General features: G+C 32.0%; 3 protein-coding genes across 7 annotated transcripts; 2 read left to right on the forward strand and 1 right to left on the reverse strand.

The window, feature by feature from the left end:
* Nucleotides 1-39: 39 nt before the first annotated feature.
* LOC135831752 (uncharacterized) lies at nucleotides 40-3,421 on the forward strand. Of its 5 annotated transcripts, none has more exons than XM_065344467.1 (8): nucleotides 40-545; nucleotides 627-760; nucleotides 982-1,214; nucleotides 1,303-1,362; nucleotides 1,542-1,640; nucleotides 1,764-1,907; nucleotides 1,973-2,218; nucleotides 2,301-3,421. In XM_065344467.1, exons 2-8 carry the CDS (start codon nucleotides 649-651, stop codon nucleotides 2,769-2,771), a joined length of 1,365 nt encoding a protein of 454 aa, XP_065200539.1. In that variant the 5' UTR covers nucleotides 40-545; nucleotides 627-648; the 3' UTR covers nucleotides 2,772-3,421. The 5 variants fall into 5 exon arrangements, with proteins under 5 accessions (XP_065200539.1, XP_065200541.1, XP_065200542.1 ...); XM_065344469.1 differs by having other exon boundaries at nucleotides 43-545; nucleotides 1,982-2,218; XM_065344470.1 differs by having other exon boundaries at nucleotides 43-545; nucleotides 718-760.
* Nucleotides 3,422-3,442: 21 nt separating this feature from the next.
* LOC135831749 (uncharacterized) lies at nucleotides 3,443-7,205 on the forward strand. The gene is made up of 6 exons (XM_065344459.1): nucleotides 3,443-3,678; nucleotides 3,817-4,049; nucleotides 4,371-4,430; nucleotides 5,248-5,349; nucleotides 5,467-5,916; nucleotides 6,056-7,205. Exons 1-6 carry the CDS (start codon nucleotides 3,567-3,569, stop codon nucleotides 6,539-6,541), a joined length of 1,443 nt encoding a protein of 480 aa, XP_065200531.1. The 5' UTR covers nucleotides 3,443-3,566; the 3' UTR covers nucleotides 6,542-7,205.
* Nucleotides 7,206-15,706: 8,501 nt separating this feature from the next.
* LOC135831753 (uncharacterized) lies at nucleotides 15,707-17,545 on the reverse strand. The gene is made up of 3 exons (XM_065344472.1): nucleotides 17,117-17,545; nucleotides 16,836-17,030; nucleotides 15,707-16,724 (listed from the first exon to the last, which is right to left on the reverse strand). The coding sequence occupies exons 1-3, from the start codon at nucleotides 17,346-17,348 to the stop codon at nucleotides 16,669-16,671; spliced, it is 483 nt and encodes a 160-aa protein (XP_065200544.1). The 5' UTR covers nucleotides 17,349-17,545; the 3' UTR covers nucleotides 15,707-16,668.
* Between the last annotated feature and the right edge of the window lie 835 nt (nucleotides 17,546-18,380).

Here is an 18,380-nt window from a genome sequence, read left to right on the forward strand (position 1 = left end):
ATAGGTAGGTAAGTATATACGAAAATTCTATTCACTTCGAAAGTAAAAGTAAACGCTTTTGGCTCAATGAAGCTAGCTTTTGCTGTTCTTGTGTAGGTATTTGTTAAAACTAGTTCAAGCTATGCATGCTTTACCGACTTAGCAGAAATTATTTCCGCATGTATCTCAAATGACTTAAATACAGCGGTGATACTATTACAAAACATCCATATTTACTTACCTAACAACATAATATTGAAAATTTGCTCAAAATTTCAATAAGGAGGAGAAATGATTCGAGGTGAACTAATTGAATGTTATGAAAATTGCCCAATGATAGAGATACTTTTTGAAATATTGATAAAATCTAATTCAATTTAATTTTCAAAATGATTATACCTACGTTGATGATGGTAATGCTACGAAACATGAATGTAAATGTTTAGTCATACAAACTTCAATGTGTGAATCAATCAGCTTCAATGGAAATTATTTTGAAAATGCGTTCATATTCGACATAAATACCTACTAAGTAATTAAATGTTACGAAACTTCATCATAAATTGGTCCGTAAATATTTCATTTTTTTTTTCAATTTCAATTAAATTTTGTTCATTTTAATGTTTAAAATAATTAACCTCGTAAAGGTTTTGTTGAAAATTTTCAAAGATGTATTCATTAGCGTCGTCCGTAATATTATGTTTAACATTGTACTGTTTTCATATTCACATATCGAAGGCACAGCCAGAAAGTAATTTGTATCATAACAAAAAATATCAAGGTTTGTAATACCTACATAGGCTATACTAGATGTACTAGGTATTTACCTATACGTAGATTAGATATGTATGTAGGTAGGTACTCGTAACCTATACCGAAATTGAAAATGAAACATTGCTTCAATGCCAACATATAACAGCATGATTAATTTGTCCATTTACTCAATTTTTCAACATACTAAAAGTATTAGTTAGTTTCTTTCTTCTTCTTTTTTTTCTTCAGCTGTTCTTTTCAATCTAACCAGAAATAATAGCGGTTCAGGATGTCCAGCTACCACCCCACGACAGAAAAAATTCAACGAAGAGGTTTCAATCACTGGTAGAAGTATATTTTTGCAAATTGTTTATAGACGTGACGAAACGAAAAAAAATATCCTATTAAATATTTGTGAAAAGCCTCCTCAACCTGCTATGGTTTATAATTCCAAACAGGATACTTATGAGATTGGTTACGAGGTTAGTTTAATAATGGAATGGTATGTTTAGTCAAAATTGCGGATTGGTAGGTACCTATAATTGATCGAGTGATTTTTCTTTTCAACAGTTTTACTATGAAGAAGGCAAGATTCAGTTGGAAGATGACAAATATCATTTTTATAACTCAGTAAGCATGACACATCTGTGGTGCCAACCTGTACAGATTGAATCCTTTGCTATTTTGTTCATGATTCACGTCAGAGTGAAATTTTGATCATGTATATTAATTTTAAATGACTGGAAAACATGATTATTGGTGCATATAAATTAATGCTTGATTGCTTAAATAAAGTTCAACTTGTGCAGGTAGAAATTAAACAATCTAAATCTCCAGTCGAATTCGTTTTCAATCGTCACGATGGTAATAACACAAAATTTATATTCGTCGATGGATCCACCACATTGGTTTGTATAATACCTATTGACCTATGTACCTACCACTCAATTTCAAATTCTTATGCTAGGTTTATGAACAAAATAAAACTTAGGTACATAATTTTCACGCTATTTAAATGGTATTTTTCGTAGGTTTTCCATTGGATACCAGAGTTATCGATCAACTCATCGGGATATAACAAACTAATCAAATGGGAGAAAGATATTGATATCGTGAAAACCAATGTTCAATCCAAATGTCAAGATTACGAATTAGACGAATGGGATAAGATCAACGTAAAAATTCACCCTGACTCAAAAATAGGATTAGCTAGACTCATTTGTATAAAGTTATGAACTAGATATTGCAGGTACCAGAAGCAAAACTCCACGACGATGCATGCTACAAAGAGTCGACAAACTACGAAGAACAATCTCAAGGAATTCTGAAAAAAACACAAATAATTCCAGTATGGTATTTCGAAACAGATTCGGGTAGGCTTGCCTCTTGTACATACATGAATGTTATACTGGTTTGGAAAAGTATCGCCGATGGGCAATTGAAAAAAGTTGACCTTTTCATCGCTGCAGTGATTAGTTGTCTGGAAGTAAGATCAAACTAGGCTCAAGAAATTTTAAAATGGTGACCAGTGCGATACTGAACTGTCATTTGTCTAAAATTGTTTCCAGTGTTACGGTCGATATGATCAGAAAGTTACTTTCGGTGTAAACGGTGGGTATGAACGACGATTGAATTCCAAATTGAACGGTGAACATCAGCAATTCCTTATTCCAAACTTAATATTTCGGGTGGTCCAAGGAGCGTGGTATGAAGATACGTATGTCGCTGTGGTTGTAATTCACAATAAAGCGGATTATGTGGCAGACAGTGAGAGGCTCTGCAGCAACGATACGATGATTTCAGGCTGGGATACAATTCAAAATGATGACCCAAGAACTGGATTAACATACGTGTGCCAGGTAACAGATAGACTTGAAGAAAAGTTAGGTATTCGTAGATGTTTTCGATACCATCCAGTAGAGCCAATAGAGCTGGATGCAATTCCTTTCTCTGAGAATCCTCGATGGGATTACACCTATCCCACACTAGATTATGATGTTAGAAGTGAAGTAAATGAAGATTTTGAAAAGTTGTTATGAAGTTCCGGATCTGAAAATCGTCACTACCCAACATCATCGACTCAAATATCATCATTAGCCAAACAACCCAAATATGTACCTACTACCTATCACCAAAAAACCTTCTGAAGGGAGATCTTTAATGAATATTTGAAAACTGACGACAACTGGACTCTGCAGTAATTTCAGAAATTTTGAAAGCTGAATTTTGAAAAAGATTCAGACAACTTTTTCAAGTACCTACCTAACAATTTACTGAAAATTTGCTCAAAATTTCAATTAGAGGGAGAAATGATTTGAGGTGAACTAATTCAATGTTATGAAAATTGCCCAATGATAGTGATACTTTTTTTTATATTGATTAAATCTAATTCAATTTAATTTTCAAAATGATTACTTATTTACGTTAATGATGGCAATTCTACGAAGCATGTTATATCTTATTTCCTTCTCTAATTGTTTTTGCGATAATCCGAGTTCAAGAGATCATATTCTTGCAAAATAAGTATTCATAATACATATGTATTAAAACTCTACTCAACATTTCAACGAGAGGATGTAGATTATTCGACATAAATGCCTACCTACTAATTAAATGTTACGAAACTTCATCATACATAGGCCCGCAGAAATATATTTTCAAAATTTCAATTAAATTTTGTTCATTTTAATTTTTAAAATACTTACTTAATTATCCTCGTGAAGATTTTGTTAACGAAGATGATACATTACGTATAGGTACAATGAAGTTGAATGGAGAAGTTGTAAAATTCAATGTGTATAATTTTGTGAACTCGCATTGAAAATTTTCCAAAGATGCATTCATTGGCATCTTACATACTATTATGTTCAACTTTGTGCTGTTACCATATTCATATCACGAAGGCACAACCAGAAAGTAATTTGTGTCACAACAAAAAATATCAAGGTTTGTAATAGGTACATTTGCTTCAATGCCAACATTGCAGCATTATCCTTTGTTTATCTACCTAAGTAAATAATTTTTTAAGATAATTATTTATCAATTTATGCTAGGAACCTGTTTTCCTGTTTTTTTTTTCTTCAGCTATTCTTTTCGATCTAACTAGAAAAGAAAGCGGTTCAGCATGTCCAGCTACCACCGAACGAGAGAAAAAATTTAACAAAGAAGTTTCAATCACTGGTAGAAGTCTTTTTTTGCAAATTGTTTACAGACGTAACGAAGCGAAAGAAAATATCTCATTAGATATCTGTGAAAAGCCTCCTCAACCTGCTATGGTTTATAATTCCAAACAGGATACTTATGAGATTGGTTTCGAGGTTAGTTCAATAGTGGAATGGTATACACGAAAAAAAAAATGTGGATAATTTTTACTATTTCACACAGTAACCGAATCCCATTCAAAAATATTGTGATTTTTACTATGAGATTGGTAAATTTTACTATGAGAGTGATAAATTTTACCTAATTTCTAGGTAAAATGTATTTTTTGGCTGAGTAAAAATCACTATTATTTTTGAATGGGATCCGGTTACTATACTGAAATAGTCATTTTTATTAAATTTTTTTCCCGTGATGTTTAGTCAAAAATGCAGATATAGGTAGGTACTTACTGATCGTGTGAATTTTCTTTTCAACAGTTTTACTATGAAGAAGGCAAGATTCAGTTGGAAGAAGATAAATATCATTGTTATAACGCAGTAAGCATAAAACATCTATGGTACCTACTACCTACCTATTTATAGGTGCATATTGAATCCTTCATCGGTATTCAATTCATGATTCATGTCAGAGTGGAATTGTGATCATCAATTATTTCTATTTCTGAGAGAAATAATGTCACGCAGGTAATGAATGAAAATGAGAAATTGAAAGACCAGAGGTGGAGATTTTTTCAAGAAAATATTGATTTTTGGAGTAGGAAATTTTTTGAAGCGATCAGAAAAAAGTTATTTTGTACAATGAACTATACTATCAAAATTGAAGGCAACTGTTTCAAAGTTATGGGTAGGTATTTTAAACTAACAATAAGCTGCAAACCCACCTTCCTGAATATTTTCCCCCTATACATAAATTCGAGAGATTGAGATTCAATTTCAAGATTAAGAAAATTCCTTTGTTTATTTTCCTTTCTCAATCATTTGTGATGAATTTTTGACGACTGCCTCCACAATAATAAATAATTATTGAAAGACCGCTTGTGAACTTTTCATGTTACCATGTAGAACATTTTGTTGATCTAGTGATGTAAGCACGATGCGCAAGATGAAAATACGTAGGTACGTCCTCATATTTCTAAAATTGTTAAGTGCATTAAGCAGGTGTAACTACTAAAAAAACTACAGGTCAATGTTTATAATGGGTAGGTATGGTACATCACTCAAATCAAAGGTACGAAAAATGAATGAATGAATCATTTATAGGCTACGGAAAAATTTTTAATCACTAGAAAACATGGTTTTTGGTGCATATAAATTTAACGCTCGATTGTTTAAAAATAAAGTTCATCTTGTGCAGGTAGAAATTAATAACCAATCAAAATCTCCAAGCGAATTCGTTTCCAATCGTTACGATGGTAATAACACAAAATTTATATTCTTCGATGGATCCACCACATTGGTTAGTATGATACCTACTGACCTATACTTACCACTCAATTTCAAATTCTCATGCTAGGTTTTTGAACAGAATAAAACTTGCATTATTTCCACGCTATTTGAAGCCTTTTTTTTTTAGGTTTTCCATTGGATATCAGAGTTATCGATCAACTCATCGGGATACAATAAACTAATAGAATGGGAGAAAGAAAATATTGATGCTGTGGAAAAAAATATATTATCCAAATGTCAAGACTATCAGTTACACGGATGGGATGAGATCAACGTAAAAATCCAGCCTCACTCAAAAATAGATGAGCTGGACTCATCGGTGAAAAGTTATGAACTATTGCATGTATCTGAAGAAAGAACCTACGGTGAATGGTACCAAGAGTCAACGAATCACAAAGAACAGTCTCAAGGAATTCTGACAAAATCACAAATAATTCCAGTATGGTATTTCGACACGTATTCGGGTAGGCTTGCCTCTTGTACACACATGAATGTTATACTGGTTTGGAAAAGTATCGCCGATGGGCAATTGAAAAAAGTTGACATTTTCATTGCTGCAGTGATTGGTGTTCTGAAAGTAAGTTATTTCTAGTGCTATCTACTTTGTAACGCATGGTAAATTGTTAGAAATGCCTGCGCATAAAATTGGGCTCGAGAAATTTTCAAATGGTGGTCATTGCGATACTGAACTGTCATTTTTCTAAAATTGTTTCCAGTGGTACGATCGATTTAATCAGAAAGTTATTTTTGGTGTAAACGGTGGGTATGAACGACGACTTAATTACAAATTGAATGACGAACGCCAGCAATTTCTTATTCCAAAAATAATATATCGGGTGGTCCGAGGATCGTGGTATTATGATCAGTTTGATGCCGTGATTGTAATTCACAATGAAGTGGATAATGTGACAGACAGTGAGAGGCTCTGCAGCAACGATACGATGATTTCAGGCTGGGATACAATTCGAAATGATGACCCAAGAACTGGATTAACATACGTGTGTCAGCTAACAGAAGAACTTGAAGAAAAGTTAGGTATTTGGCGATGTTTTCGATACAATCCGGTAGAGCCGATTCGTTTGGATGCAATTCCTTACTCTGAGCATCCTGAATGGGATTACACTTTTCCCATAGAAGATAATGATATTAGAAGGTCGGTTGATCAGGTGTTTGAAGCGATTATGCGGCCGCTTATCCCATAGAAGATCATGATTATAGAAGTGCAGTAAATGAAGTGTTTGAAAACATGTTACGAAGTTCCGGATCTGAAGATCATCACTACTCAACACCATCAATTCAAATATCATTTCAAACATCATCAACCCAAACAACCCAAATATCATCGGAAAACCCTTTAAAAGTGCGATCTTCAGTGAATCTTTGGAAACTGACGCCAACTGTACTCTGCAGTAATTTCAGAAGTTTTGAAAGCTAAATTTTCAAAAAGATTTGAACAGCTCTTTTAAGTAGGTAGGTAAGCAGGTGTACATATAAACATGTTGAGAATTTTGAAATGAAATACAAACTAAAATTAACAACTTGAAGTGACTAGCATTATAATAAAAAATATCCACCTACGAAATCTTTAAAAATAAAATCACGTTAGGTTTAAGATAATCTTCAAAAAAATAATTTCAAAAAATTTCACGAAAGAAACAACCTTGTTAAAATTATGCTTAAGTATTTCAGTTTTCACAATTTTGAAGTACCTATAAATTAACAAATTACCTTCTTTATACAGTAAGTAATCATTGCAAAAGAGAAGATTAGTCAAGTTGTTCGATTCTATACTACGTATGACGATAGCATCAGTATCTGTTAGCCTACGTTCAAATTAAACTTATATTACCTCGAGGGCTTGAGCCTAATGATTTCGAACAATATGTTACATCGATTCATTTTTTCAATCATGAAATTTTCTTCGCGCATTTTAAAATAGATTAAAAAGAATACAACGATATGTGAGTGCCAAAAGAAACCCGAAAAGAAGCATACGATCGTAAAAGAAATCAATTTAGGGGGTAACAAGTGTGCTGTATGGTATGTTATTGAAATTTCTTTCGTATCTGTTGGAATTTTGCAGATGGACAGATTCCATTAGTGTAAAAGTAGGTAAGATTTTTTCATAAAAACGTTTCTCAGTAACCTACTTGATGTTTGTTATGAAAACATTATAAAACAACAGTCACATTGCTAACATAAGAAGTACACGGCCACGTATATTTTCAATAATCATTCAATTGTCCCTCGAATAGATTCAGTTTTGGAATAATATTCTTGTGAAAATATACCAACTCTTGGATTTCACGCAATATTCTTTCAACTCGTAAAAACCAAAAATTCTATGTAAAAAAAAAACAAATTTTAAAACAATTTCACGAGGTAACTACACTGAGCGCGCGGGTATAGATAAAACACGTTCATATGTGCGAAAAGGTTCTATGGAATTTGAAAGATAAGCCCAGGTTTATTTGAAGACAAGCGTGCAATAACGCAACAGAAACATAGTAAATTATAAATGCCTCCGCATAAACATGCCTACCTTGACTGGTCTGGTAAAAGTTTATTTACAGAAGACGGCAACCATAATTGGTAACAAGGTGATCATAAAATCATAAAACTTTTTCACCTATTTTATAGTTTCTACGCGAGTAAGTTTTAGCGAAAATTTGACCAAACTGTTTGGACTTTGAAATAAGTGGGTAAGTGTTTCATGGAAGATTATTGCCAGAGTATTGCTTCAGGGTGCCTTAGAATATGAGCTCTTCATAAATCTAGATGAGATCTAAATGTGAATTCTCAATAATAAGTACACAGGTAGGTAGGGGAAATAGGTGCCAATTGGAAAAATAAAAAATCACCTCCACAATGAATGTCGATTGCAGAAAAAAAATACCTTCGAATAGATGCCAGTGGGTGCAATCCACATCACATTAATACTTAAATTCAAATTTTGTTCCCTTAGATAGGTATTAAGTACATACCTACGTCTCCTTGAAAATGATATAAGGTAGTAATATAGGTGCCTAATCAATATTAGTGCCAATTTTTTCGCGTTCTCTAAAATGAACTACATAATGCAAATGTTGCCAGGATGTGGAGGATCATTTTATAAGCGCATTGTATGACAAAATCCAACGCAGTAATATAGCAAAAGTTAATATACTTTAATCTTAAGCTATTTTAGAGAATAGGGTTAGAATTCGTGTTTCTGAATATTAATTAAGCAAAACCTTAGGGCAACGTGAAATTCAACTCTGCCACCGTATTGTAAAGGTAGAAGCATAGGATAATAAGTGTTAATTTAGATAGCATAGCATTCGTAAAGCTGATTTTCAATTTAATATAACTCGTTCGCAGAACTGCCAAGATGTTAAAATCTCAAACTTATTAGTGCTCAATGACATGCTGAATCTTAAACCTAACGAAATTAAAAGTTGCTGTGTCACTGTTGCCACTTACTTAATACCTAGCTACCATCAGCACGTGGGGTAAGGTTTTCAGAAATAATCTCATATTTTGTGCCTTATATCCAGTTACCTACCATCTGTCTGAGTGAAATTTGGGTTCAAATATTTGAATAATTAGGCACTTCATAAGTCCTTAGAAATACATTTGGGTACCTAACTATAAACGTTCAACTATACCTTAGTTTCTTGTTACAACCACCTCAAGAAATTGTATAATACTTCAAAGAGTACATATTTACAACTCACTTTTAATGCATTTCTGATAGGTCATTGAACTGTAGATTATAGGCACCGCAAGTTTATTTTATAGAAAGGGTGAAATATTCAGCTTTTCTGCTCATCAAATACATATAACGATACGGACAATGTGGTTCATTTTAAAACTTTTGCTGACTGAATTTTAAAAAGCTCATCAGTTAATGGCGCGACCGAAAATTTACAACGCACCAGAAGTTCAAAACAAATTTATCACTAAAAAAAATAAATATATTTTTTCACTTTTGAGGTAGGTACCTATAACTACAACTACATAGCTGGTCGTGGTCGGCCAATCAACCAAATCATTGGAATGTTACTTACCAGGAAGCGTTGCACTCCATCATGCTCGTTATTTTAAAAATTTTCATTCGTAGCTACCTATTTACTAAATAATCAGGTCCAAGTAGTATAATATGAATAGATTAGGTGCAAACGTGAAAGAAAAATAGTCCACGAATACTATTAATGGTAATCTGCGCTTACAATGTACCGAGCAGCGCAAACATTCAAACATTCGATAAAACGATGAAATTAGAAAGTTTTACTTTTTCAGCGAAGCTTCAATAAGCAACAAATTAATTCGACGTAATTTGTATAGAACAGCGTAAGTTAATGCGCGATAATTTTTCTCAACTTTGTCCGAACGGAATCTACGGTGTATATTTAGTAGATAATTATTGCATTGAAAATTTTGGAACCACTCGACTAATTAAAGTTAACGGTTTGTTATATTTCATTTTGTTGTACTTTGCCATTGTTCGTTAAAGCGGGGGTGCAAAGAGCGGCACCGATGTTTATATACGCCAAAGTATAGGCCATAGAACGCAAGAAGTTTATAAAAGCGGACCCTGACACTTAAAATGACACTCATATTTTTACCATTAAGCTGTAACAATGTGACGGCATCGCTTACATTTTACTGTTTTCTCTTTTTCTCCTTCGAATTAACCGTTTCCATTCCATTAAATAAACAACTTACTGAAGCTGACTTTCAAAAAGACTTCCATTCATAAAATAGTTTTACATCTAGTATTAGGTTTTTTTTTGTTTTTTGTTGTTTTTTTTATGCCATGTTATTCGTATTGAGTGAAAATTTTGCTCGACGAGGCTTCATTTCGCATCGTTGTTTTTCTTCGAATCATTCTAAATTATGTATAATTTCGTTGTAAATCTAGTCAATAAGGAAATATGAAAATAACATACATTCCTTTTTTTTATGGCTCATATTTTTTACAATACAATATCAACTTTTACGATTATTCAGATCTCAATGGTCTTTTAAAAAAACATCGTGCTCGTACCTTAAATTTCACTACATAACTTTGAACTTATACTCCACCTACTTATCAATACACTAATACTTACTGATCCCTCCTCCCTCGTAATTCACAAACTCCAAATTTTTCAAGAAACTAAAAAACTGATTTTATCAAAGAGAAATCCTAAACGAAATGAGAACATCAGACTTAATTTTTTTGGATCAAGTTTATGCTTGAAAAGCTAGTCGTAGAGAATGAACCGCTTATTTACGGCAAACTGGTTATGCAATTCTATTAACATATTTGATAACTACGTATAGTTTGCATATAAGAGGTTTGAAGGTATAAAAATGTATAATCATGAAGTCGACAGGTAATTGAACTCCTTATTCTCAAATTACTAGTAGCATTATGAAATGGAAACGAACGAAAGTTTGAATGTTCCCTCTCACATCTCATTTTTTCAAAATTTAATGAAAAATAAAATTGATTTCACGTTGACCATCTTCTCAGCGAAAAAAAAAATTATATATGGATCTACGAGAATTATTAGTATATTTTCTTGATTAGGTATGTACATTTAATTATATTTACTTATTTGTTCACTTTATTTTGACGATGAATTCATTTTAATGTATCTAATTTAATTTAGTTCAATATGAATAAATGTGTATTTCGTAGGTACCTACCTATTATTTTAACATAGGTGTGGAGGTTAATTTAATTTGTTTTTATTTATTTCAATTCTCGGCTTATTTTAATTTTTTTTTTTTTTGGAATTTAATTTAATCTTGTATTTAATTCAGTTTATTGTAGTCGTTCAGTCTATTTAAATTTAATTTAATTTACTCTTTTCCAAATCGTTTGATTTAAATTAATCTATTTTAATTTAGTTAATTGTTTTTGATTAAATACACGTCTTGGTCTTTTATTATGATTTAACAAATTTTAATCATGTGTTTTAATAATGGTCTATTCTTGAAAAGCAAACACTATAAAATGAGGTAGGTACTTGATCTGTTGAAGCTGAAGTAAGTATCTAGTAAAATAATCACACAACACAGACCTCATGAAGACATTTTTGATGCTCTGAATGGATACCTGTACATAATAGAGAGAAAGAGAATGATTTGTGAGATTTGAATGGACCTATCTCATGTACCTACATACCAATATTTAAGTGAGGTATACTTTTGAAAAAAAACAACACAATAAAAACAAGAATGATTTATTTTTTAAAGCTTGATTAATTTTGTATTTACATTTTACATCCATTTATATCTAGAGGTGGGTACATACTTAGTCAACTCATTTATCCATAGACTTTTACATCACACGACTGCAAAGCATGCTTTTTAATATTGACGAGAAAAAAAATGAATAATATTCGACATTATCGTAAAAAATATATCAAACGCGTTGCAATTAAAAATGTAAATTTTGCCAAACCACCTATATATATATCGCCTGCTTCAAATTAGCCATCGTACGTTTCATGATAATGCAAATGAAAACCAGCGAATGCTTATGCTATCGAAATATGCAAAATTCAAGGAGAAATTCGTTTTCAAAATATCAACGAATGGTCAAATTGGTTACACTCATGGGAACACTTTATTTTACGTTCAATACCTCCCAGAAGTAAAGTATCGAGGAAGTGTTCGTGAATTTATCTAACTTTCCAATAATTAGGCTTTCTGAATTTCACATTCACCACAATACAAACCTACCTACATAAGACCGTAAAATTAAAACCTTTCAAACTTGCAGCTTCTATTTATGACTTTCGCGTTAATACGAATAAATTTACACGAGGTTCATTTTCTAGAGATACTGTGCGGACGATTTGATAGCATGCTTGTGCCTATGGTAATGTTTATGATACTGCTTATTGGAAATTAATATTATGAAAATTCGCGTGTTTAACGAATTACCATTTTATTGCTTTCTACTCTTTGGAATAGGCGTGGAATTATTTTTATTTTTTCAGTATTAAATAGAAAATTAATTTTAGAATAGACTACCCACATTAATTATTCATCTGCTTAAAAAAAATTATTTTACGAATATTTGTATCTAGTTTATTTAACGTATTGTTATCAGATGAGAAATAATTCCCAAAAAAGAGAGAAAAAACTTTCAAAAAAAAGTGGGCATCGCAATGAATTATTTGAAAATCAAATACTTAAGTAAACGTAGGTTCTTACTTATTACAGGAAACTCATACTTTGGCGAGAATTATAATACATTTCCACGAGATCACAATAATGATAACGTCTTCAAAAAGAGAAAAATATTGCAAATTACTTCATTTTTCTTTTTCAACGCATAGCAAAAAAAAAAAAGAAAAAAGTTGAGAAAGTTAAAAAAGCACTTGGAAATTTTTAGTGGGGGTGAAAATCTCATCAGCAAAGCGTTAAATTCTTTTCTGAAAACATACTTTTATTTCGTTAAGTATCTATCGTTTCCATTTTTCTCATTTTCTTTCGCACTATTTGCGCTTTGTTTCTTTTAGTGAAATTTTTTCAAAAAGGAAATGAAACTAAGTATTCCTATGCAAATAAAGTAATACGAAACAATTGTTGGATACGTACCTTTATTGCTACCTACTCATTCGATGCCACAGCTACTTAACGGGCTCGCGTTAGATTTAAATTTTATTTAAAAAGTAAACATAATTATGTTGGTCTAGGTACCTATTTAATACACCTGAACAAAATGAAATGTTTGTTTATTCGTTTTTTACTTTATCCTCTGAAATTCGAGTGAACTGTGTAGCAGCAGGTATATTACAAAAAGTTACTACGGCGTCATTACCAAATGATACTAAATTGTTAGAATTCAAGTAGGTACCTACCTACCCACATTTATAATGAAAATGTATCTTAAAAATTTAATTAAAAAGAACTCGTCTCGATGACCAAATAGTAAGTAGCATAGGTACAGTTCCGTATTACGAGTATATGCAGGCGAAACGAGAGAACATCTCAGCCAAAGTAGGTAAGTACTGCTTCTTACTAGTGACTGAAATACACCATGATTTAAGGTAATTTACATTGCTACCCAGTATCCAGTTTCTTTAATTTTAAATATATTTTTTTTACGATTTGTACTCAATAATATGGGTTGCATTTAGCTTTTTTTTTTTTTTTTTTAGAAAATAACACTGTTTCCACCCATTTAGTTTTCCATATTCGAGGATCCATTTTCAGTCAACTTGTGGAAAAAGCTTGGAAGTAAATTTGCTTTTACTTTTTTCATTCGTTTTAGTTATGTATCGTATCAATTTCACCAAAGTTGGCGAATTCAAACTTTTTTTTAATCAAAAGTTTAAAATATTTCATCGTGTATGGGGAAATAAGGCTTCCTGTTGATATATTTGAAAGCATGTAAATTTCATAACGTCTAACAATCTTCGCTGATTTATGAAAGTTGTAATAATTTTCTACGACTGTAATTTTATACGCCTATAAATAACAAGAAAAATGTACAAATAATAAAAAAATTTTGATTATAAAGAATATTACGTTCAGCCATACACATGTGTATCGTACATCAAAAGTACCTATGCGTAGCATACTTGGCATTGGCATGAAACTTTTGTTGCATTTAAATTTTTTGAGAAATAGGCGAGTAACAATTTTTGCATAGTTCTGGCCAATCAAAAATGCGTATTTGTTTGGGAACAATTTCTGAAGGTAATGGCGAAGCACTGTAAATTTTGCCGACACCTCGTACTCATCTGCATTCGAATTTTTTGAAAAATGAAGTGATTGATTGAAAAAATTGTTTTTTTTTTCTCACAAATACCTACTAAATAATGCCGATATAAATGACAACGAACTTCTCCAGAATTTAACTAATGGCCTCCACGCAGCTGAAAATCCAACTCTGATCCTTTCTTTCTACAGATGTTATGCCCAATTCCTATTCATTTGAAGATCCTATTTAAACTTACCGCGTTGACATTACGCTACAATATGACCAAAGATTCACATTCACGAGAAAAAAAAAACCTCGCATCTTAAGAAAGCTCAGCAGAGTCTGTAGGGATTTAATACTTAGTACACAGTCAATGCATTTTTCTGCACTGGTAAATGACTAATAACCATCATCAAGTTCTTCAGCATTGCTAAGCGAATACAAAGTAGTTTGCGACTGGATAATATAATCTTGTTTTGGTATAAAGTATCATATGCTAGGTCGGAGAAAGAGGATTTCTTAGGAGAATATATTATAAGTTGGAGCTTTTTTTTCGCGGATATGGGTCGAGTTTGTATATTTTTATGACAGCTGAACTAAGCTTATTCCGCGGCGTGAAATACATTTACTGTGTATCTATGTCACAGACTTTGCTTTTTAAGGTTGAGAATGTTTCAGGGAGCGTATCTGCGTTGCATTTCACAACTTCGTACGCAGTATATCGCGAGTCTAAGATTTCAAAGAATATTTTTATGACGGCTTCAAGATGCTAACTGACTCAACTTATGAGATTGTGCGTTTCCTGGTGATTATAATCAAATGAAACGAAGTGGAATAATTATTCAGGTACCTATATTATTGTTCCACAGCATTGCAACATGCAAATACAAGTATTTAATTACGAGACACTTCGGATTTCGAAATTTTCTATAAAACCAGTATTATTGAAGCGTTTATCAATCGTTTCAACTCCGAAATTTGATCCTGACTTTTCTATTCATCTCTATCTTATATTTTTATTTCCATCAATATTCAATATCTTTCACTGTGAAGCCAATCAACAGCTCGCTTCAATTCGTCCATCACGTACTTTCTCGAGTTCCATTAGGACCACAAAAAGCCCACCAAAAAACTACGAAGTTATCAAGAAAAAAAATACGAAAGCAGTTTTCAAAATTGAAGTTTACCTATAAAACCAAACAAAAATAACGCAGTCTATCATAATTCAAAATTCTTTCAAACCCTATAGATGCCTATATGTAAATCGATACTAAGTAAAAAATAAAAAAAAACAGCATTGAAAGTTCAGTGAATTATGAACATCTTTCACTATACATATACTTACATATCTAATGTGGATTTAAGTACTTTTCTAGACATGTGTTAAAAATAAAATTTGGTTTTACGCATCCTGGGAAAGCCACGAAAAAGTACTTTAAAATATGTTCCTCCACCATTCAGGTCACGTGTTACTGTGTTATGTATTTACATTAGAGAGATGCCCTATGAAAAAAAGAGAGAAAAAAGAATTGAGCTTCTTCAGTCTGAGAGCGTTGGTAAGCTTATGGTATTTTTTTCGTTAACTTTTATGCATACTATGCTTCGTTTGGTTGAAGAGTTATTTTGACGATGGTATTAGTGAAAAAAAAAATTTCAACACGTTTTAACATAAAATTTAGTTTACTCAGAAAAACTTGCAACTAAACAGTTTAAAAACGTAGCATTTTCTGCGTACCAGCGCAATGTGTAAAAACCTGTATAGAATACATGTATTAGCTGCTAGAACTTTTATGGTATTTTAATACCTCCAGGCTTTTCATTTATTTATCGTGATAATATTTGCTAACGCTACATTTTGACATTTGTGTGAAATTGTAAATTACGAATACAACTTCTATGAAGTTTTTAGAATAGGTACCTACATACACTAATGTATGACGTAAGCTAGGCACCGACTATTTTTTCTCGCTCGAGTAGCATTTTTTTGATAAAGCATACGGAAGCTGCTTCTTTAGAGTTTTGTACTTTTACTTTGAATATTTATTTCGGTAATTTACTCGTTTTTCCCCCTTAAATTATTAATAAATATCAACACATTTTTTCAAGTTTTTTTTTCTCATTAAAGTTTTTTATTACATCACAGCAAGAAAAATGGTATTCAATCTTTTTACTCGTAGTACCTCTTTACTCTTGTTTATCAAATACCTAGTCCTAAAAAATCGTTCGAAAATCAACAACTTTAAAATGAGAACTTCAAATAGATAATTCTTGATTGTTGTATGAACATTGAACAAAATGGGGATACGATTTCAAAAAATCGCTCAGAAAAAATTACAGCTGCTTCAGTTTGGTGACCCATATTACGTGACTATCAATTTCAGTAGCCCATTTGATCATTTTAAGGGTAGATCTACTGTAAGTACTAGTAGGTATATAGATACTTAATTCACCAACGAATTCTAATTCATCTAATTTGAGAAAAAAATTTCATGTCTTATTTCCCGTGGGTGGTTTGATAGGTAACCAATTTGAACCCATACAAGTCAAATGTATTCGGAATGATGATGATTTTTCATGGCTTGCTCGACCATTTACATATAGACTCTCCCAGACTTCATTTCCAGGCTCTCGTGTCTATTGTTAAAACGGTGTCATCCCATAGTTTGTGTAGTTGTATAATTCTTCGTAAGCGAAATCTACGAGAAAATAATATCATGTTTATGATACAGCTACTGCTACTCACACATACCGAATATAATTACAAATATCCACGTATAAGCAATAAACATAGTTTAAATTACCCTTACCATCGTCAATTAAATGAGCATGTCCTCTCATATATGCATGAATCTTAGCCCTCGGAGGTAACAGAACTGTAACGCGCATAATGGGTTCTTTACTTGTTGGGTCGGGGTCGTCGTATTCTTTGGAAGGAGAATCGGTCCCAATGGTAACATTCCACTTATATCGCATTCCAGTGAACCAACCAGATTGTGTTGTCGCTAAATTTTTTAAAAAATCATAGAGAAATGAACGCTATGTAAGGTTAAGTACGTGACGTGGTATATACCTATCTAATCATTTTTACCGTTAAAAACTGGATCATTTATTCCTTTCATAAATTCAGCATACTCGGCTGAATCCATAAATTCGATTGGAAATGAGAATTGAACGAAAGGAGGCAATCCAGTGACATTATAATCTTTTGATACTACTGGCTTACAAAAAATTCCCATCTTAGGTGCTCCCCCAAAGCAAATGAGCATTTGTAAAATAAAATTGATGAATAAAACTGGGACTTGTCTAGTTATTCTATACATTTATGTATTATACTGATTGAAGTTTTACAACTCACTCCACTCAAAATGAAACTCTTGATTATTGAAATATTTAAAAATAAATAAACAAGGTTGCAAAATTTCAACATTGACATCGAAAACTCTGAAAAATTTTAAGCTTGAAATCCTTTGCCAATTACTACCTAAATACATGGTTAGACTGACTTGGCTTTTACTAATCAAAAATTGATATGCTTTTATCACTTCCTACCACTTATCATGTCTTTATCAGGAATGAACATCGTTTGAAAAAATGTTACACGTATATTTTCGTAGCACAGTAGTCTTCACTTGTTTTCAGTTTCAACCTATAGGTACTCGTTTAATCGTGTTTATATTAATGAATTGAAAATAATATTCCGACTCGATTTAACTTGATGAAGAAAGCCAACAAAGAGAAATGGTATTTTGGGGTTTGCATGTTTGAAAATTGAGTTTCTGAAAAATGTTGAATTCTTGGCGAATTTTGAAATCATTTTCTTGTTCGGTTACTTCGAATTTAACAGGACGTGTTTCGCTAAATTTTAGGTCGTTAAAACTGAATAAGCATGTGGTATTCAATTATGTTGGTATATTGTTGGTGGTCACTTCTTTAGAAGATAAGTACGTTTTGTCTGGAAAAAATCGATTTTCTGGAAAATATGATGCTTGCACTTGATTTGGATGTAATGTACCTAATTTTTATGTCAGAAAGTGTTAAGTACAAAAGGCTGTGTTTTTTCAACAAAAAAAAAAATTGTGTTCAATTTTGACTTTCAATATGGGACATTTGCGGACGAATGATAAATTTTGATACAAATCTGTTCGCGAATATGAAATTTACTGCGACAAAGATTCCCTAATATAGTTGAAATTTTTACGCTATCCGCAACCTTTTTTTTTTTTTTTTTTTTTGAAGAATGTATGAGCCATAATCCCTATTGGTACATATATTTCTTTAAAATTTCAATAACCTCAAGTGACTTAGAATCAGTCAAAAAACGTTTCAAGAAATTGGTTTTTTGCAAAAAAATT

The sequence above is a fragment of the Planococcus citri genome, chromosome 1 (assembly GCF_950023065.1).
Source record: "Planococcus citri chromosome 1, ihPlaCitr1.1, whole genome shotgun sequence".
In the NCBI taxonomy this organism is placed as follows: domain Eukaryota; kingdom Metazoa; phylum Arthropoda; class Insecta; order Hemiptera; family Pseudococcidae; genus Planococcus; species Planococcus citri.